Source organism: Rhyacophila brunnea, unplaced genomic scaffold (genome assembly GCF_057557595.1).
Source record: "Rhyacophila brunnea isolate RB1 unplaced genomic scaffold, BYU_Rbru_1.0 scaffold_8, whole genome shotgun sequence".
NCBI classification, from domain to species: Eukaryota; Metazoa; Arthropoda; class Insecta; order Trichoptera; family Rhyacophilidae; genus Rhyacophila; species Rhyacophila brunnea.
The window spans coordinates 24,633,463-24,655,187 of record NW_028233350.1 but is presented as its reverse complement, the minus strand read 5'-3'; the positions used below and the strand labels follow the sequence as shown (position 1 = coordinate 24,655,187).

At 32.4% G+C, this 21,725-nt stretch overlaps 2 protein-coding genes across 2 annotated transcripts; both read left to right on the top strand.

The window, feature by feature from the left end:
* Positions 1-1,370: 1,370 nt before the first annotated feature.
* Las (lipoyl synthase, mitochondrial) lies at positions 1,371-8,355 on the top strand. Its single transcript, XM_085958578.1, has 8 exons — positions 1,371-1,510; positions 1,607-1,805; positions 1,901-2,034; positions 4,163-4,319; positions 4,895-4,952; positions 5,086-5,238; positions 5,479-5,600; positions 5,847-8,355. Exons 1-8 carry the CDS (start codon positions 1,466-1,468, stop codon positions 6,080-6,082), a joined length of 1,104 nt encoding a protein of 367 aa, XP_085814704.1. The 5' UTR covers positions 1,371-1,465; the 3' UTR covers positions 6,083-8,355.
* A 1,782-nt stretch (positions 8,356-10,137) lies between these two features.
* On the top strand, positions 10,138-21,022 carry LOC147064076 (transmembrane protein 184C). Its single transcript, XM_085958577.1, has 6 exons — positions 10,138-10,662; positions 15,847-16,086; positions 16,817-17,098; positions 17,372-17,474; positions 17,834-18,008; positions 19,029-21,022. The coding sequence occupies exons 1-6, from the start codon at positions 10,400-10,402 to the stop codon at positions 19,307-19,309; spliced, it is 1,344 nt and encodes a 447-aa protein (XP_085814703.1). The 5' UTR covers positions 10,138-10,399; the 3' UTR covers positions 19,310-21,022.
* The last annotated feature ends 703 nt before the right edge of the window (positions 21,023-21,725 follow it).

Genomic DNA, 21,725 nt, shown 5'->3' with positions numbered 1-21,725 from the left:
TGGTGACGGAGTGCTACACACTTCTCCGGCGACAGAAACCTCCGCTTGTTGTGTGTGTCCCACATGATGTCCAGGAACCCTCATTGTTGGCTTGGGTTCAGACAGGGTCTTTTAATATTTATTAACCACCCTAAAGACTGTATGAAGGTTATCCTGTATTACGCCTGAACTGAGACTGTTTCTCGGATTGGTTGGCTACTAAGAAGTCGTCTGGTAAGTGAATATTCTCAGCCATTCTTTCGTAGGCGTTCGGCGACCCAATTGGTCAGGGATGCAAACATAATCGGAGCGGCTGACAGCACAAACGGGAGACGCGTGAATTGTAGGAGCTCCCCTTGGTAGGTTAGTCGAACGAATCGACGAGGTTGAGAGGTCATGGGTACCTGGAGGTATGCCCGGCTTAGATCTATGATTACTAGCCAGTCTTCTCTTTGTAAGACGGCTGGAACCTCGTAATGGTGAATTAGTTTGAATGGCTTTAGCTATAGGAACACATTCAAACGCTTTCAGTTGAAAACAGGGCATAGGGTCCCGTCTTGTTTCTTGATCAGAAACAGGGTTGAGAGAAAACTGGGGGTTGGACCCGCTTCTTCTAAAACGCCAGAGTTCTTTAAGTCCTCGATCTCGAGAGTGACCTCTACTGATTGTTGCGTTTGAAATTATTCTTTCCGTAAAAGTAAAGAAGGACTTACCAATGGTGGTGTCCGCACAAAAGGTATGCGGGCTTCGGCTATTATTTTTACCAATGTTGGGGGTGGTACACTACACCATCCAGACTCCCCGAAAGTCTCTTAGGCGGCCCCCAATGTTGTTGGTCGTCCAGATGCGGTCACCTCCGCTTAGAGTACGGATCCTGGTGGAGCCCGTATCTCCGATGGAGAACTCCTTTCCCACAGGACGTCGCCCCTTGGGAGTACCCCGGCCATAATGTGAGTTCGAGAGCCTTCCGGGACTCTGAGCTCGGAGGAATCTTTGATAGTGCCTCCCGAGTGAAGGTATCCTTCCGGTAAGGATCTGAGTCATGTTCTCGCAAATTTTATTATGCGTTGAAGACAAAGGGGTCCCAAACTCCCTACATAAAAATAGACGTGCGGGTATGACCAGTAAATAAAAAGGGAGAAATGATCAACGACAAGAAAGAGGAAAATAAATTAGTAGAATATATCCTCACGCGAAGAAGAAAGAGCAAACCCTATCTCAAGGACTTCAAAGTCAAATTCGAATAATAATTAATTCAAGAACATTAGAAGTATTTACGTGAAAATACCTTTAAATTATTTAATGAATTGGGAAAATATCTATAAAATAGCTGGCATTAAGTGAAATTTCTGTGCTCTTGCAACTTGCAACCCTACGTTGACGTATCTGTCACATTTTTCTACTTGCTCTTGCAGTGACATTATGTATAGTGGGTTTAAATTACGTTTCGATATTTGATTTGTTTTCAATACTAATTGTGTTTGACATGTTCCGTAGATGTGTTCGAAATGTTGGCTACCTCAAAGCTATTGTATGTTCATATATTTGAATCGTAAATACATATTTTGGAATATATTTTCATTTGATTATGACATCAGTAATGGTACAAGTATGTTTTTTCCCCTAGGACTCTCGTTCAAGTCATGCTTTAAAAATAACCTCAACACAATTACACACAAAACTTGAAAATGGACCTGACTTTAAAGATTTTCTTTCCGAAGACCCTCCGAAAGATTGGAAGGAATATGGTGGTAAACTGAAAAGAGAAAAGGGTGAAAATGAGAGGTTAAGGCTTCCTCCTTGGTTGAAGACGACTATACCTACAGGTATGATAATCTTCCCAATCAAAATATTTTTTCCTTGTATAATATATTCCTCTGTATTCTGTTGATTGTAATGTTATAAATAATTTCTATTAAAGGGTCAAATTTCAGTAAATTAAAAGAACAGCTGCGTACCTTGAAACTGAATACTGTGTGCGAGGAGGCTAGATGTCCCAATATTGGAGAATGTTGGGGTGGAGGAAAACATGGAACAGCAACGGCAACCATTATGGTAATTTTAGTAATTAAAATATTTGCAACATCACAATGTTGAAAATCCTCTAAAATTTACTTGATTGAATGTGCAATGCTACACTAAAAAGTATTATTAAATTTACCATCATATTTAAGGTTAAGTTATATAATTTAAACCAGTACTTACCTAGTGCCGGAACAGTTTCACTTACTTACTGATGTTAGTTAATTTCATTTATATGTAAGTATTTTCTGTTTTTTATTTACATTGGTCAATTACAAATTCCAACTTCTGTATCATGTATTCTATATCACAGCGCTGCATGCACTAACACTGATACGTCACATGCTCTTTACATGTTGACTTGTCATAGCAGATACTCTTTCTCTGTTACTATTGGGAGGAATTAAAACATTTATTTTCCAGCTTAAAAATTGTTTCTCCTCCTCTCTAAGTTCAAAATAATGCTGTTCGTCTGCTTCCGCAAAGGTTTAGGCATCTTAATGTTTAAAAAAATCCACACAATTTCGAGCGCACACTGAAATATGGGTGCGGAGATTGTAGTAGCGAGAAAGTAAATGCGGGGGGAAGGATTTAGTTCCTGAAATGACAGTGGTGTCGTAGAAAACTTGATATAGAAGTCACACTTTAGTACTTCAGCATTTGATCTTGAACACCTTTATTAACTTTCTACTAAGCTTGTTTTTCAATTTGGACCTAATAGGTTGAGCAAGTGGCTGACATCCATTTCTTGTAAAAACAAAAATCTGTTAAGAGCGTACATAAGTGAAACGGCAAATAATTTTCAACACTATGTGGAATGAAATTTTGACCGCGTTGCCATTCGGAGAGGGATAGTCGACCTGTTCACACGTCAATTTCTTTTGTGATGGAGTCGGATGAATATATTCTTAAATCGTGTAAAGATGACTAAAAAAACTTTCCGCATGTGCTTGAAAAAGAAAACATGTTAATGAATATACTATTATTATTACGAATATAATAATAAACATAACATAAAAAGGACGCATGTTGAACTTTTATGACAAATTATATTTCATTCAGTTTGCGTCATTTGCACCCGCGACCCGCAATCCGCGCATCGCCTAGTCACTATCTTTTTAGACCATGCCTCAGCTGAGGTATAGCCTTAATACAAACCTCCACTCTGTGGGAGACCCATATGACCTTATTAGGATCGGACATGATCGAATAATAATAATAAAGCAACCATTTTAAATAATGTCATTTTTATTGCTTCCACTGTTCCTTGTATATTTTTATTTGTTTAATATGAAATGTATTACAGTCGAACTCGATTATTACGATCTCGGACATAGCGAGATCTCGGATGTAATGAGGAAACATTCGTTGACATTTTGGTTTATGATTTTCTCCATACATTTATTCACTGTTATAACGAGCAACTTATCGGATATACCAAACTAAAATACTGTTAATGTGTCGATCGTTTAAAAGCATTTCGACCCTAAGCAATAAAATCCGATCGGACAGGATGTCGCCGGGGACGGATTACGTTTATGACACTAGTTAAGTTTATAAGTACCTACCTACCAAATTGTTGTTTTCGCCGACAATAATGGAAAAGTATCCACGCATATGGTTGAAATAAGTAAAACATCCAAGGTTTGTGAAGTCCATAGGTACCTACCAGCTTTCATTACAATAAACAACTCCTTTTGTAGTTTATGAAGGCCATGCTTGTTTCGAGAATTTTTATTTTCTACTTTTTTTGTTATGTGACCGCTCATTTAAAAATACCTATTCTCTGATATAACGAGCAAATTCAGTCGGTCCCATTTTCCTCGTAATCCAAATCCAAGTTCGACTGTAATTGATATTAAACTTTATTTTATTCATTAAATTTTATACTCCATTGAGAAATAAGTATTTACATTCTGATAAAGAAAAAGACTTTTGCCCTCTTATCTTACAAACAAATTCTCAATGTCATTACTATTGCAAACAAGTAAATATTTTAATACTGCCCAAACCTTCTACAGATACAAACTACATTGATTACCTATATTATTGTAGCGGGAAGAAAATTACAAAATTTTAAGTATCTACACCTACATCTCATTGAACATTATTATAATTAGTATTAATTATGTATTTTTTGGACCCTTATTAATTTATGCAGTTATTGGGTGATACTTGCACCAGGGGATGCAGGTTTTGTTCTGTAAAGACTGCACGAGCGCCGCCTCCCCCTGACCCGAATGAACCAAAGAATACAGCTCGTGCTATTGCTGAATGGGGCCTAAATTATGTAGTACTTACATCAGTAGACCGAGACGGTAAGATAATAATATTATCATTAGTTAATCTTGACGTTGAACTTTCAAATTTCATTGGATGGCATGCAATTCTAAATTCAGCAATATTTTTTTCCAAAATGAGATAATTTGCTTTAAAGTTTTTTCTTTGTGACTTATCCTTGAAATTGCGCAGATTGCAATTTCTTCTACTGCGCACGAATTACATAGGGTAAAATTAATTATTGTTTCCATTATTATTTCCGACTGCTCATACATGAAGCCTATTGCATTGTTTTCTCTCGTTCAGCGTAGCTCTAACTACGTCATATTTACTGTCAAAACTATTGAATTTCACGCTTATGTGGTATATTTACAGTAAGCAGTAGGATAGAGCATTGAAATGTATTCTAAAAAATGAGAGGAGATTTTTAATTTCTCAGATCACCATAATGTTGCACAGAATATCGAAATCGCACTGTGCCAATGAAAAATTAATGAATATTTTTTCATATTTAAGTTGAAGCTTTAACAGACATGGCATTCGTAATAATTCATTTGTTTTTGATATAATATGTAATGCTTAACGTGGTATAATTATGCATTATGGTTTTTAGATATGCCCGACGGTGGCTCTGAGCATTTTGCAGAAACTGTGAGAGAAATTAAATTACAGTAAGTAGGTACACATAATATAGGTGCATACAATACGTATGATGAAAACCTTCAGTATATAAATCAATATTTTATATAAACTTCAACTTAATATCTTGGATGGATAATCTTATCTTTGTTAACACATTTTTAGAAATGATGCCATTCTCGTAGAATGTCTAGTTCCAGACTTCAGAGCCAATGAAGAATGTATTAAGCGAATAGCTTTAAGTGGACTTGATGTTTTTGCACATAATATTGAAACAGTTGAACATCTTACTCCATTTGTGCGAGATATGAGAGCGGGGTATGTATTTTGTGCCAAAACCATTTACTTCAAATGGAGTATAGAATCTCCATTCAAAATAATTGTAATGAAGACGGTATTCTGTTCAGAATCATGGATTGTTACAATTAAATTATAATTTCACATACATATGTAATCAGAATCTTTTTTAACCCAATGCTTACTTGCATGTCTGTTAATAATTAGCATCTAATAGTTATGCATTATTGGGTAGTTGTCTAATTATTCATTTATTTCCAGATACAAACAGACAATGAAAGTATTGCAAACAGCAAAAGAAATAAATCCAGATTTAATCACTAAATCATCAATAATGCTTGGACTGGGAGAAACAGATGAAGAAGTTGAGCAAACCATGAAAGGTGAACCGTGTTATATATTGACCTTTTTATTAAAAGACTACTTTTCAATTCGTATAAAAGTTTTATCTATGTTCAGTTCTAAATATATTTTTTATAATATAATAAATATATATAATATATTTTTTTAAATATCAATAAAATATCCAAACTCGTAGCATTTGGAGTTCAAAATATCTTTTATAAAATCAATCAATATTCTTATATTATATCTTATATTATTATTTATACCCGATACATTTTTCACAGATTTGAGAGCAGTAGGTGTTGACTGTGTAACATTAGGTCAATATATGCAACCGACTAAACGCCATCTAAAAGTGGTGGAGTATGTGACACCAGAAAAATTCAAGTACTGGGAAGAAATGGGATCTAAACTAGGATTTTTATACACAGCTAGCGGGCCTTTAGTGCGATCATCATATAAAGCTGGGGAATTTTTCATATCTAATATACTAAAAAGCAAAAAGAAACAAGTTCTCTGATCAAAATAAATATTAATTCTTAATAATTAACGTTTTTAGTCAATATTTGTGTACATATTAGTTAACCTCCTTTCTCAAAAATGTTTAGTCATTTTTTTTTCAAATTCAAAATTTATCTCCTATCAATAATTCATAATTGAATCGTCAAAAATCGTGAATAGGTTATAAATTACAAAATCATTTCAATATCTTCACAAAAGTGGAACTAAACATCTGAAAAATGATCAACTCAGTGTGAAGTAACTGTCGGTCGCCACCAGGTTTATCTCAGTCTAACCATGATGTAGCCACCATTAATAAGTCTAATGAATAACATGAATAGTTTATACTAAATCCAATCAATGGGTAAAACTGATGTTTAACTCTATGAGGTATTTCAAAACACATTACAGCATTTTACAGTTGATCGCAATGGATACATTTTGGACATATCATGATAAGCGTAATTTCGCGATCAACGTTTTTAAATATGTAAACATTCAACAGGTATTTTTTGATAATAGCTATTTCGGTTATAACACCATTATCGAGACTACATTATTAATAAACTTAACAAAATTTCTCACAAAATAAACGTCATACATAAAATAAAAATTATATGTATTTCTTTGCAATAAACTGATATAATTATCATTAATTTGGTTTTGCGTTATAAAAAAAAATCTACGAGGGATGCTATGTAAAATTTGTCAATAACTGTCAAATAATATGATTGTATGTGTATGATTTCACTCGTAACTTTTCCTGGCATGTGGTACATGCCAAAATAAGTGTGGAACAAAAAAGATATTAAAAATACATTGCGATACAACGAATTCGCACTTGCTGGTGTTGCGATGTTATCTGTATTGTCCAATGTCATGCCTAAAGATGAGAATATATCATAAAATACTTGAATGAATGCTGTAAACATCAAAAATAGTTTTCAGAATTTACTTGAACTACAAAAGCCCTCAGAGTAGGTTCGGTCTTGACGATTCAATTACGAAGTAGCAAACAAACTTAAAAAAGCAATATCCATTGTGTTTTCTTAGCTTCATTATTGAAACATAATATGAATGTTTAAGTATAATAATAATTGATTAAAAAGATATTATGTTTTTTACAAAAATAAAAAAAATAAACTTATTTAGCACTGTTGATTTTTTAACCCATTTAGAATATGAATAGTTGAACCGTTACCAATGTGAAATAAATAAGGGAGCCTAAATATTTTTTGTGACTGTTTTCACTAAGAGTCGGTATACGATACAGGATGTTTACCATTGATCTTACCTTGGATGACAAGTCGAGGAATGCTGTACTTTTGTCCTCTCATAATGTGGCCGAGGTATTGTGGTTTTCATACTACGCAGAACTTCTCGGTCCTTTCCAATTCGATAGAGAACTTAAACATTTGTCACCCGGTCAATCCAAGGAATTTTGAGGATGTGTCTATACAGCCACATCTCGAAAGCTTCAACTCTCCGTAATATCTATTGGTTATCGTCCATACTTCCATACCTTTGAATTAAGAGAACATAACAATAAACCGTACACAGTCTCAGACCTAGGTTAAGGTCTCGATTGCTAAGAGGCGTCTCATTTTGAGAAAGGCTCTCCTTACAGTCTCAATTCTAGTTTTTATTTCCTGAGACTGGTCCGTTTTCTCATTGACCCATGTTCCTAAATATTTATAATGGGTCGCACATTCAATTGGTTCACTATTGAAAACAAAACTCATGTTGGCGTTTAGTGTCGCTATTTTGATACTAAAAATAATTTTGTTTTCTTGAGGTTCATTTTTAAACTAAGAATTGCTGATCTCATTGACCCTTTCTACGAATTGATGCAAATCTTTCAGCAATGCGTCTTCGGCGTACTGTATATTATTGTTAATAGGTTTTCCCTGCCGATTCACCTTGTAAGGTTAAAAAGCAGACGTGGTAATATACACCCCTGTCGTACACCGTGTCGAATTTTTAACTCCACTGATTTTGTTTTCTATCTTACTATTTGCTGTCTGTTTCCAATATAGGTTAGCTATCAAATGAATGTCTTGCATTGATGCCTTTCTCATTTAATTTGAGAAGTTTAGGATGCATTATTGAATACCTTCTCATTATCAATGAAACATGTATATTTGCATGATTTGTGAATTTGCATTATGATTTTTGACATGTGGCTCTTCAAACTAATTATTATTATTGAACTCGTTGCATTTTTTTGCATAATAAATGTCGATTTCAATCAACCATCGGGAATTATGTTTGTTACATAAATTCCAGAAGATCTAAAAAATGGAAAAAATTGGCAAGGGGTAATTTTGTAATAATGTCGATTTCTAGAGAATTTTTTAAATTAGCTTTAATAATCTGATATACTTACAAATACTATGTGATATGAATCACACTATTAAAGTACATTATTTCTGAAATTCATATCGTGAGTATGAAAAATATTATGCCAATTCACATAGGTAGGTACATAACTTTTGAATATAACACATTAAACACAAAAACATGGCCTATACCTAATTAATCAATGGCTATATAAGAAAATAATATAGAGAAAAAGAAAATTACAGGATATTTTTCAAATCAAGACGGAAATAGGTACTTTCAGATGTTTCTAAAAACAAGTGAACTAAAATTTTCGGTAAAGCCGCGTTGACACGATCCGAGTACACTCGAACCGAGCGCACTCCTACGAGACAACTTCCTACTAATTACTCCTATCCGAGCTAGCTCAGAAGAGTAGGATGCGGTCCGAGTAGCTCGGATAGGAGTAATTAATATGACGCTGTCTCGTACGATTGTACTCGGATCGTGTCAACGCGGTTTAATTATGCCGCAGATGCCCGCATGAGCTTTTATATTATTTTTTTTTTGCAAAAACAGTTTATTCCATGTAGACAATTATATTAAATAGGTAGGTACATAGACTATAGATACATCTAGACGCCACCCGTTGCATTGCTAAATGAAGCTGCGTGCCATGCGTTTGGTTTGTGAGCGAGCGAACGCATTCGTCTACAAATTTTCGAGACCATAGACCATTTCGGTAGTGCTCGCACTAGACGCTCAGAATTAAAATATAATTTCCTATTTTTTTACGTTATATAGTATTTTTAAGCGGTCAAAATGCAGCCATTAGGTAAAGATATCCATAATTTAAGTTATTTTAAAGAAACACTAGGTCACTGATATTAAAATATATAATAATATACAAATAAATTATCACGAACATGTATCAACTTACCTATGAAACGTAATACCATCTTCTTGCTTATCAGTACGGCTACCATATTTTAATACAACACACAAAACCATCTTTCCTACTTAATTAACTAAAAATATTTACCACTGACTTTATGTTTAACACAAAAAATAGCAATTTAGCAACACGAGCTACGACGCTACGTGAAGAATTTGTCAGCGATACTTTTGGAAACTACCTAAACATATGTAGACCTTTTATCTTACTCTAGCGCATGTCGCAGAGATTATAAGGGTGCCGAATACTTTCTCACTCGCACTCATGCATCGTTTTTGTTCAGGCCTTGGGTAGGTACCTTTTTCTGTCGGCGCAGATGCTTTTCGATCCAATTTGTTAATTTAAAACTTTCATACATTTTGATGCATCATTATCACACACTAAGGTTAGTTGAGTTGGGTTTGGTCTAAAAAGAAAGTTATAAAAACTCATGAGGGCATCTGCGGCACATTTATCAGATTAGGAACAGTTATCGAGAAATCAAAAGCTCTACTCTGAAATTTCTTTCCTCCAATTGAACCAAAATATTTTTATAGGATTCAATAAATTATATTTTTACCTACATACTGTTTTATTTCACACATCTTGCTGTCACCTCAAATATCTGATTTTTCAAAAAGTTGAGAGTGAATACCTAGTTAAAATAAATTTAATGAATGGAACAATAAATTCCCACCTATAATAATTACTAGGGAAATAATATATGGCTTCTGGCAGCCCTAATGACAGATTAAACAGTGCTGCCAGTCTAAAATCGATTATATATTTTATAGAAAATAGCAACAAAACCATTTACACAGTTTTGAGTAAAACACACAAGGTTGATTTATGAATAAAGCTTTTCTATTTTTAAAAAATATTACACTGGTGCTAATCGATTTATATTTCGTGAGCGCAGCTTTATTCGTATTGAAAAGTGTGGTGTGGTGTGGACGCATCAAAATAATAACAGCTGATAAACATTCCCCACAAGTATTTACTCATGACATGAATCACAAATGACGTCTTCTGAGTTCTGACATTTTGATAAAAACATTGAAGTAAAAGTCATGTAGGTAGAAGATGTGTAGTGAATGTTTTTCATCATTTCTGCGCCAATGGAAGGCTTGGATACGGCCGCTTTGTGTCACCGTTTACGCTTTAGTTATTGTTATCGTAGTCCCAATTTTAATTGTAAACTCTATACACAATGGCTTCAAGAAGAGAGACCAAGGATCTCTCGTCGGCGGCGGCTTTGTTTTATTGGCGATACCTATTTCAATCTGGCAAATAACTCAACACATGGTGCACTACACAAAGCCGAGTTTGCAGAAGCCAATTATAAGGTATTTAACTCTCAATATTCATAATGAATTTCTTGGACTCTACACTGCATCTTATAAAACAATGCAATATCTTGAACATTCTCACTTCATTGAAATGGATAAATTATTCTTTAATTTATTAGCGAATTTTTTCACTGAATTTCAAGTATGTATTTATATACTTTCTCCGACATGATTGTTTATAATTCATTGTAAGTAATAACATCTTTTGCCCAAATCTATGTTTCGATTGTAGAAGAGATGTCTCATTTTTTCAAAAGTGATTCTTTCCATTTCAATTCTGATCTTAATCTCATGGCATGGTGTCCAGTGTCCATGTAGTCAGGAACTGAAGTTTTATTCATTTTTCACCCTCTTTAAGCGCCGGCTAAACGGTCATGCTTCACCACAAGCTTATCTGCGCAAACCAGTTTGTATCGGAAAGCCCGTGTGTATGGACGGTAAAACTGTAGCTCGTGCAAACTGAAAAGCGCGGCCTGCGAACACCCGTATTTTTTGCACAAACTATACCGCGCAGGTAAGTCGCTGTCGTCTAGCCGGCAAATTACAGTCCTGCACCCAATGTTCAGGCATACATCTCCGACTTTTTGTTTACTGACAACCATAAAAAGATTTTTTTGCATATTCATACGAAATCTGTACGTAGTACTTATGGTATTTACTTTAATCAGTAAACACTGTGTCGTCAGCATAACGAAGGTTATTTATCCAATTTACTTTTAATTAATAATACTTAATTTACCATAATATAGTGGAACCCCGATCTACCGTTCTCGCTTAAATCGTTTTCCCGCACCGATCGTTCATTTTTGAAAGTCCCGCCAAACACCCATAAAAACAATGTTAAATAATCCTGCATTAACCGTTCCCCGATTTGTCGTTTTCCTCGATCTATCGTCTAAATTTTATGGTCCCGTCACAAATCGATGTGTGATTAACACAAAAACGTATCTACAAAAAAAACCTTTTTTAGTTGAGTATGCAGAATTGTTCACTATAATCGGTTCTATCTGTAACACAAAGACGTATCTCCATATTATATTACTATGAATAAGGAAATAATCTAAAACTTATCACATAATTTAAACGAAAAAAATTAACACAAAAACATATCAGCTGATACATTTTTGTGTTTATGGAATTTTTCTGACAGTCTGGAAACACACAAACGTATCGCCTTGTTTTTCAACTGTCAAACTGTTTCTTTTTCATTTTACATAGTTTTTTTCTCAAGAAATACTACATAAAAATAAAAAGACAATAACTCCTAACTCAAAAACATAGGATGATATCCCATTTTTTCTAAATAATGAACATCACGTATGATGAATCTATAAAAACTTTTCACTGTATGGAAAGGGAAAAAAATCATTCTGATGCATAAAAAAAAACTTTATTATTCATACTTCATACATTCATACCAGTTTTGCTAAAAAGTCTAATCTTGAAAAAACTTATTTTCTCCACTCATTAAAACTTGCCAATTTGTTGATACATTTTTGTATTAGGTAACAAACTGCAAAAAAAATTATTATTATTATTATTGCGAAAATTTATTGGTAACACAAAAACGTAAATGGGTCGACTTTTTTAAAACAGTATTTTTTCAATATAGATCATCAAAATTACATTTTGTTTTTTTAATTTATATAAAAAAGAAATGAAATTACTTTAAGATGTTGAAAACTTCATCTTTCTATCATTCTTAGTTTTATAAAAATCCTCTTGAAACAAAAAAAAGTTTGTTTTGCCTCTCCTGAAAAATCGACTTTTTGTAGATAGGTTTTTGTGTAAATCACACATTGAAATATTATCCTGATTGACCGTTTTTTTGAATATTTTTCATTTCGCTTTCGTAGAATTGCTTATGATACATACAGACCTTTCAGTCGCGTCGCTTTGTTTGCACAGGTCAGTCGGCGCTCAGGCTTGCCTCGCATCTAGTATCATGAATTTTTCACTAAGTCGCAACTAAAATGCCCCCCATGAATAAAACTAGAACTCTAGCCGAGAAACTGAAAATAATTCAAGACGTCGAAAGGAGAAAAACGAGTTTTTTTTTTAAATTTATATCCACACTTAACGTTTTTTAGGGGTCCCTTTAAATCCATAGAATCGGGGTTTCACTGTATTATAAAACATTACATAGTTCAGAATCATCCCATTTTGAATATTTAATTATGTACATAATGTGTCCCTTTTAAATTAAAAATATTCTCTTTTTTTGTTCTTAAAAGAAAGTCTGGAGAATAAACCAATTGAAGTTACAGTACAAGTTTCCGTTAAAGACACATCGCACTGAATTATCGTTATATTTATTATATTGCATCGATTGTGCCCTTGAGTTATTTGAAGCAGTAAATAAATTCTCGCCTCATCCATCATCACGAACAACTATTACCGTCTTTCATCTGCAATACCTATCCTCCATCGAACCAGAACTAGAATACTACATGCTTAATCTCGGAATTGGCGTTAATTCCCTGACAAACTATTTCGTAATATTTTTGTAAAGAACCACTCTATCTGTTTATTTAACTTGATCTGAGATTAAAAGACAGGGTACAGCTCATTAAATTGAATACTAATAGTTCCTAATTCACCGTCTAGTTGTTAATTTTTTTCTGATAACAAATAATAATTCATATAAACCAAATGTTTTCCAATTTTATTATCAATGTTAGTAAATGATCACATGCTCTCGCTGTGCACTTGCATGCCATTGTGATAAATGAAAAATCATGATATTGTCATATCAACAAGTTTCACTAAAATAATCTCGATGTACTTATGTAATTAAAATAATACATTATGACACATACCGTAAAATAATGCCTAGCATAATTAGAGTTCGGTATTTCCCGAGAAAATCTCAATCTCGAGATTCGGGATTTCCAGAAAAAAACTGTAAAAATCCTTAACTCAGTGTAAAAACAGACAAATTCGAAAAAATATGATTTTTTTTTATTTATGTAAGAAGACAAACAAAATAGATGTAGGAAAACAAAAATAATTCAAAACATTACTTGTTAAAATAGAATTTCAAAAAACACAGACTGTCAATCGCTGCCTCTGACAACCGCGTACGCTTTTGAGACACAAAATTCAATGATGTTGCAAAAATTGCTCTCATTTTGAGTCGACATTGGCTTAATTGTGTTAAATGCCCCGATCAGTCTTTGAATGTTTTGTGTTTTCTGTCCACTTTTTTCATATAGAAAATCGTTTTTTCAATTAATATTTGATAATAAAGAAATCCCGAGAAAAGATTCTCGAGATCCGGGATTTCCCGAAATGTTAAAAATTTCAATTCTCGAGATTCGGGATGGAAAATCTCGAAAATTTCTCGAGAATTCCTGTCGGGAAATTCCTGAAACCCAACTCTAAGCATAATTGAATGAGGTAAGTTTTTACATGATATCTACTACTGATTACTACTAAGTATCTAATGATTACTATTAGTTTTTACTCTCTATTCTTTTACTCATTATTTAACTATCTGTAGAGACTCATATAGTACAAAATATTCTGTGTTGCTTACGAGATGAGCTGAATTATTATAATTACTCGTTTATAATACAAACAAAATATAACTTTTTAAATTGCAGGTTAAGTATAAAGACAGCAATATAGCCACATTATAAAACTGTCTGTATTTTAATTACACATAAAAATATTATTATCAATATAAATGAAATGCATTAATTTTTCTATAAAAACAAATAGGGTCCCTGGGTCAGTTGATTTCTTGTTAACATACTTACAAATTGCTGAGAATACATTTTTATTAATCGAATCTTTCCTTTATTTTTTGCAATATTTCTTTGTTATACAAATCTTGTGGAATTCGGACTGTTATTTATGAGTATCTAGCTATAATTTATATCACTACATAATTATTATTATTATATACAATACAACATTGAATAGACACAAAATTTAAGAATTTTGAAGTCTTATTGAAAATACTGTATAATTTTCAAATACCTCAGAAGAATATAGCATTCTCAAATCTTGTGTCTTATTCGTTGAATTAAAAAAATAGTTTATAAATTATTAGCAAGTAATAGTAAGTAGTAAAGTATAACGTACTTAACGTTATATAAATTAAATAATGGAGTAATCCGCGACGACGGTTAGTAATACTAGAACCGATAGCCAACATTATAACGCGATGCGATAAGCATTTCATGTAACAACTACTAGTTAAAGTCGTCGTAATTACCTAGGATGCCCGTAGCTTAATTGGAAAAGCATACTGGTGTGAATTCAGCAGAAACAGGTTCAAGTCCCGTCGGATGTCATATTTTTTTCTAGAAAATGATTTTTTCTAGTGTGTATATGCATGAGATGTTTTCAAATTATGTATATTCAATATATATAGAATGTTACATTCACAAATCTTGTGTCTTATTCGTTGAATAAAAAAAATAGTTTATTTAATTATGCAATAATAGAATTGTTCCCAAGTATAAAGACATCATAAGCCTAGTTGTAGTAACTAATTTGGTACCTCAATCTAATTACAAAGTCAGGTGCATTAACTTGGTGAAGAATAATACCTCAATAAGGCATATGTGTCGGTGAGTTTCAAAACCGCTATAACACTTTTTCATTATGTTCAACTAAATCAACAAAAACTTTTTGAACTATAATGGTTTTTGAATGTTGATTGACCATTGATTTTGTTTCATAAATGACAGTTAATCATAGCGGCTTTTGAAAGAGGCAATAAAATTTTTATGTAGAGATTTTAATAACGAATCCAACAATATATATATCTTAATTATTTCAAAAAAGTGTTATAGCAGGTTTTGAAACTCAGCGACACATATATGAAATTTACTTCGTATGAATCGTAGTCTGGCCAGCAGCTCAGGGGATAGAGCATTCACCCGGACATTGATAAGATGTGAGGTTCCCATTTTGCTCTAGAATATTTTCAAATAAGTATGTTTGCTGAGGTATTTCAAAATGATGTAAAATCTATATTATTATTTATGCAATCTGTAAACACAGTAATAGACGTTTGAACATTGATCAATATTTTTACCTGTTTATATTTTTTTTAAATAATTTGAATATTTTACTAGCGTGTGTTTGCTGTCACCTCTTATTGCCCACTATAAAATTGACACTAGTGCAGATTTACCTGACTATTGCTAACTTTCTGTACCTTTCAAGAATCTTGTGGATGGTGCCGATTTATGCTGTTAACGCATGGCTGGGACTCCAGTTCCCTGAGCAGTCGATATACATGGACTCGCTCAGAGAGTGCTACGAAGCTTATGTCATATACAATTTCATGAAGTACCTACTGAATTACCTGAATCAAGATACAGATTTGGAAGCATCTCTCGAGACAAAACCACAAGTCTATCACATATTTCCACTATGTTGCCTAGCGCCGTGGGAAATGGGCAGGTACTTTTTTTTATAATCCTTCAACTCCTACATATTTTTGAATGAAAAAAGTGCCATATTTTTATACAACATACTTCAATATTCTAATTGTAGATCTCACGTCGTCGTATTACTTTTTGTTGTTAAAAATAATTCCGAAGGTGTCAATAAATGTTTAGTTACACAGTATGTGTCAATAATCCAGTAGTAAAGAATGCCTGTTAGAGGGAAGTAGGCCAGGGATCACCCAAAAAAGTAGTTTTGTTACAAATATTATTTACTGAACATAAAAATATTATATTTTACTGTTTAAATTATAAAAATAAATATGTGTATAAACTAAAGCAACCTAAATAAAATGCTTCTCGATAAACTTCTCCTTTTCACCCGAACAATCTGGAATATTATCTGTGACGTCATCGGCGTGCAAGTAACCCCCCCGTTGATCACGGGTATACAGTTTAGACATGTTCGCAATAAGCAAAATTTCATGATCAACTGGGAATTTAAAACAATTTAAAGTATGAAAACACTTTATTAATGAACTAACAAAAACAAAAAAAAGTTATTTATTCATTCACATTGCCTATTTTATTAATAATTCTATAATCTATGGAGATGTCACTACATTCCTTTAATGTCTTTTATTGCAAAATTAAGTATAGGTTTCCTGTTCACAATACGTCTATAATTATTCTCTATGCTATTTTTTAACCTTTGTAGCGTTTACCATAGATCATTTTATTTTCAGGGAATTCGTGCACATGTGTAAACATGGTATTTTACAGTATACAGTTGTGAGACCGCTGACAACAATTCTCTCTGTAATATTTGAATTAAGCGGAGTATATGGAGAGGGAACTTTCAAAGCAAACGTAGCATTTCCATACATGGTCGCAATGAACAACTTCTCACAATTTGTGGCTATGTACTGCTTAGTTCTTTTTTACAAAGCAAATAGAGTGGAATTAAGACCAATGCAACCGATTGGCAAATTTCTTTGTATCAAGGCTGTGGTTTTCTTTTCGTTTTTGTAAGTATTCTTGTTTGGATTCTGAATCAATACTGTCTTTAAATATGTAATATACTTATTATTTTAACATTTCAATTCATTCACATAATTCGCGTGAGAGACGTGGAAACACGTTATAATAATTAATTTATAATAAATTAAATTGAATCATGCTTGTGGTATATTGTTATATAATAAAGTACATACTTAATTATATTTTTATGACCCTAGTTTCTATCATTTTGAAGACTTAAAAATATGATTTTTTTTAAATATTGTAATCTTATTTTTCAGCCAAGGATTTATTATAAATGTTTTAGTATATTATAAAGTAATATCATCTATATTTGATACTAATGACCAAGAAACTATCAAAACCATTTCTTCAGAGTTGCAGGTATATTATCTATACTTATTTATTTGTTTATGAATGGCGTGATGCTATGCACTAGAATTTTAATTATAAAATTGGTATTAAAATGTTGATACTTATGTATGTCTTTTTGTTGGCATCTCATGCATTCCAACTACTAGTAAGTTGTATTACACAACATAATGCCAAGATTTAAAGGTCATAAATAATCCAATTTACACATGTTTTTTAATTTCCATTAGGTTTAAGTAATTTGCTTTAAAAATCATAAATATTGTAATTAATAATATAAATCAAAACAGCCTGTTATAGTAGAATATTTTTACATTCTGTCTACTGTTACTATTTATTATATAATATATATCTATCTTTTTTTTTTGCAGGATTTCCTTATCTGCATTGAAATGTTCATAGCAGCAATTGCGCATCATTATAGCTTTTCATATAAACCCTATGTCATATCAATGGAAGACACGCCGTCGTGTTTTGGTGCTTTCCTCGCAATGCTCGATGTCTCAGATGTCACAAACGATATATCGGAGCACTTGGGTGTCGTTAGTAAGTATCAATGATGAGACAGTTTGTTACATTTGCGTTTGCCACATTTGACTTGTAGTAAATAGAATTTTTTACTTTTTCAATCATTCCAACTGGTTCTTTTTAATGTATAAAACTAGAAAATTAAGGAATACCGGTAACATTTTCCAGAAGTGACATTCGACTTCATAGTTATGTTTAATAACTTTTCATGATTTCCCAATCTTAAATGGATAAGTTCCATAAAAACTTCCAACATCCATACTCTAGGCAAAAAAAAAATAGTGAAAAAATTCTTCTTACAATAAAGCCTTTCAAAAGCATGATCATGTAGCGCATCACTGCATCTCAAATTAATGACTGAATTCAAACATGGGAGTAGATTACGGTTGCGTTGCAAACTCACAAAATATCATTATTTTCACCCAGCCAGTGAAAGTCAAAGTATATTATGAGTCCTGATTATCTAACCCAAACGGAATTGCAGGAGGATCAGACAATGGAGAAAGAATGATACTTGGAACGGTCAGAAACAAGTTATTAACCCTTTGAACCCTAAGCTCAAGTTTCTGGTAATGCTGGTTTTATTTTCAACCGATCTGAAGATTACATTGTTTATATTTGAACATAGATAATTTTGAAAACACTTCTGAGAAAATATATTATACTTAACCAATAGAAAAAATCTTTTTGAAAAAAGTAAGACACTCGGCTGGAATCGAACTTGCGTCTCTTGTATAATTAGAACGGTACATTCTTAAAATCTCATGAACTATTCATTGAATATAAGAAATAGTTAGTTTATTTTTTGTCTGCCAAAAGTTGATACACTTCCCAGTTTACAGACCTGTAAGCTTCAATGAAAAATAAATATACACTTTTGGCTATGAAACATTCTTAAAATCAATATTGCACATTTTTTTTTCATTTTGACATAATCCGGAATGCTGAATAATCAGGAATCTACTTGTAGTAATTAATAAATATATTTGTACATACTAGTAAAACCACTTTATTCTCATTCCCATGGTATGTTTGCAGGTAGTTCATTAAGTAGAAGAATCAGAGGAAAATCAATGTATAATCTGGCGAGAGGGGATGATGAGAGTTCCAGACTTGTCAGCGGTGACATTGGCCCGTCACACTCTAGCGCCAATACATCCATCAACAGCCCTACATATATTGATGACATTATCTCTCCTAGCAACACTGAAGTCTTCATTCGAAGTACTTACGGGTCAACCGGCAATACGGGAACACCCGCTAAAGATATCGAAGACAATGACCATCCCGTCGACGATGGTAATAGTAAGAGTTGTTAATAAGCCTTTGTATCAAAGCAAAAAATGTGATAAAATTTATTAAAAAACCACTTTTTTATTTCTCGGTATGTTACGACAGCCTAAAAATTATCTGCCAAAAATGATTTTATACTATTTATGTAAACAAAACATTGCGAAGTTGGTTGATTAATGTATTAGTTTCCTCGGAGAAATAATGTAAAGCAGCATTTTCCAAACTTGCTCGGAACACTGATGGGAAAAACTCTAAAAGCTCGAGAAACTCAAGAACCCAGGAGAAGAAGAAAAAACCTCAAGAATTCAATAAATTCAACGATCCAATAATTCACTATTACAATATTTAGTTTACACTATGGGTAGGTAGTTATTGTAATTGAGATTTCTTGACTTGATAATTCTCGATAAATTATAAGTAAAGTTGATTCTTGTTGACAGAAATATTTTATTTTTATGATATTCACAAAAATTTGCTCGCAAAATACCCTAAATAATTTTTGTTCAGAAAAACAATAAACCAATCTCAAATTATCGATAATCAAATATTCTTAGGTTTTGAATCTTCAGAACAAAAAAAAACTGAAATCATGTTCTCTAACAGCTATGAACTGGGTTAAATGAAATTTTTGGTTATTAAAAGGTCTCATATTTTATTTAATATGTGACTCATCATTATTAAACTTACTCGAAAATTATTTTCTTAAACTGTGTTATTTTTATTTATTTTTAGTAAATTTATTAACAAGCAAGTTTTTTATAATATGTCAAAAACAATAATCAATTCGATGAAAAAAAATATGCCATGATCAAAAAGTTTGGGAAATGCTGGTGTAAGGAATAATAATACGAGACGTCTTATTACAAAAACCGATAGGTTCACAATTCAATATTTCAATGTCAGTACCTAGTAAACGAGGTTTTGTGTATCAAACCTTCTTGGTGGTTTTAACGTTAGTTTCTTTTATTCATCGTATTTTATTTTCAAATTATAACAAAATACCTGTTTACTGATAAACCCCTTTTTGCAATGAATATATTAAGGCTATACCTCAGTTGAGGCATGGTCTAAAAAGATCGTGATTAGGCGATGCGCGGATTGTCCAAATGACGCGAGCCGAACGAAATATAATGTCATAAAAATTCAACATGCGTCCATTTAATGTTCTGGTTATTGTTCTATTAGTAACAATAATAACATATTCATTGACATGTTTTCTTGTTCAAGTAAATGGGTAACGTTTTTTAGTCATCTTTACACGATTTAAGAATTAATACCCTTGTCGCCATCACGAAACAAATTGACGTGTTCACAGTCGACTTTCGCTCTCCGATTGCCAGCGAGTCCAAAATTTCATCGCACCTATACTTGAAAATTATTTATAATTATTAAATACATTTTATTCACTCTAAACAATTCTGTAATTTATTAGGTTTATAAACATTTTTTACATATGTGAAATTGTACATAGCTTTGTTAGATTTTGTCCATATGTGACTTATTGGTTTTTGAAATAAAATTAGATGTATTGATTTAATTTAGATAAATAATAAATTGATTAGGTAGACTCGGCTGTCAATAAAATAAATGTGCATTTATGTGAAAATATAATAGCTTTCCTTATAACACCTTATAGCGTATACTTCGAATTTTATAATATGTCAAAGGTGATCCTGCACACAGAAAATTGAAACGACATCAACTTAATCTCAACTCACAAAAACCAACCAAATCGCTTTCCCAATCCTGCACACAGACACAATTTATTCAATATCAACTCAACTGTCATAGGCTAACTATCATCTAGCAAAATGTCAAAACGAAGAACCAGTACTGTTGGGTTCATTAATTGATAACAATATTGAGTATTTTTAAATCTCTTGGACAAGAAAGATGTCACAATCATCCGCCATTAATGAGTTGCATGTTTAAAATATTTATTCACATGCCTAAAGCCCATGGCACATCGTTACTAATTTAGTTGTGCATTAAATTACATTATTATGTTTTGTGAATGTCAATCACATTACATAGTTAAAGTTGCGGTCGAGTCAACTTCGTGTGTATGAGCCTGCTTAGAATCTTTAATTTGTTCTCATATACTCTATAATATATCTCATCTAGATATTTTTCCAAATGATCTGTGTATCAAATTATAAAAACCTATATTAAGCTTTCATTTATTTTTATATAATTTAATAAGTTCACAATATGTGTAAATAACCTATCTATTACTACTATTAATATGCCAGCCACATGGTATACTAATTTAATTTAATAAATTATCTTTATTGCGTTTTCAGTGTGGATGTGTTCAGAATGGATGTTATCATATTGTCAATAAAAACAGATTTTCATTTTTTAAATGTGTTCTCTATAGCAGTGTAACAAGATATGCCCATGATGATATAACAGAATTTACTGTCAGATTCCAAAGATATG

Bases quoted from the DNA above. Each gene is read 5' to 3' on its own strand.
- Las (XM_085958578.1), top strand. From the start codon at position 1,466: ATGTTCCGTAGATGTGTTCGAAATGTTGGCTACCTCAAAGCTATT. The intron at 4,320-4,894 runs GTAAGATAATAA...TATGGTTTTTAG, and splicing joins TACATCAGTAGACCGAGACG to ATATGCCCGACGGTGGCTCT. The intron at 5,601-5,846 runs GTGAACCGTGTT...CATTTTTCACAG, and splicing joins AGTTGAGCAAACCATGAAAG to ATTTGAGAGCAGTAGGTGTT.
- LOC147064076 (XM_085958577.1), top strand. From the start codon at position 10,400: ATGTGTAGTGAATGTTTTTCATCATTTCTGCGCCAATGGAAGGCTTGG. The intron at 10,663-15,846 runs GTATTTAACTCT...GTACCTTTCAAG, and splicing joins TTGCAGAAGCCAATTATAAG to AATCTTGTGGATGGTGCCGA. The intron at 17,475-17,833 runs GTATATTATCTA...TTTTTTTTGCAG, and splicing joins CCATTTCTTCAGAGTTGCAG to GATTTCCTTATCTGCATTGA.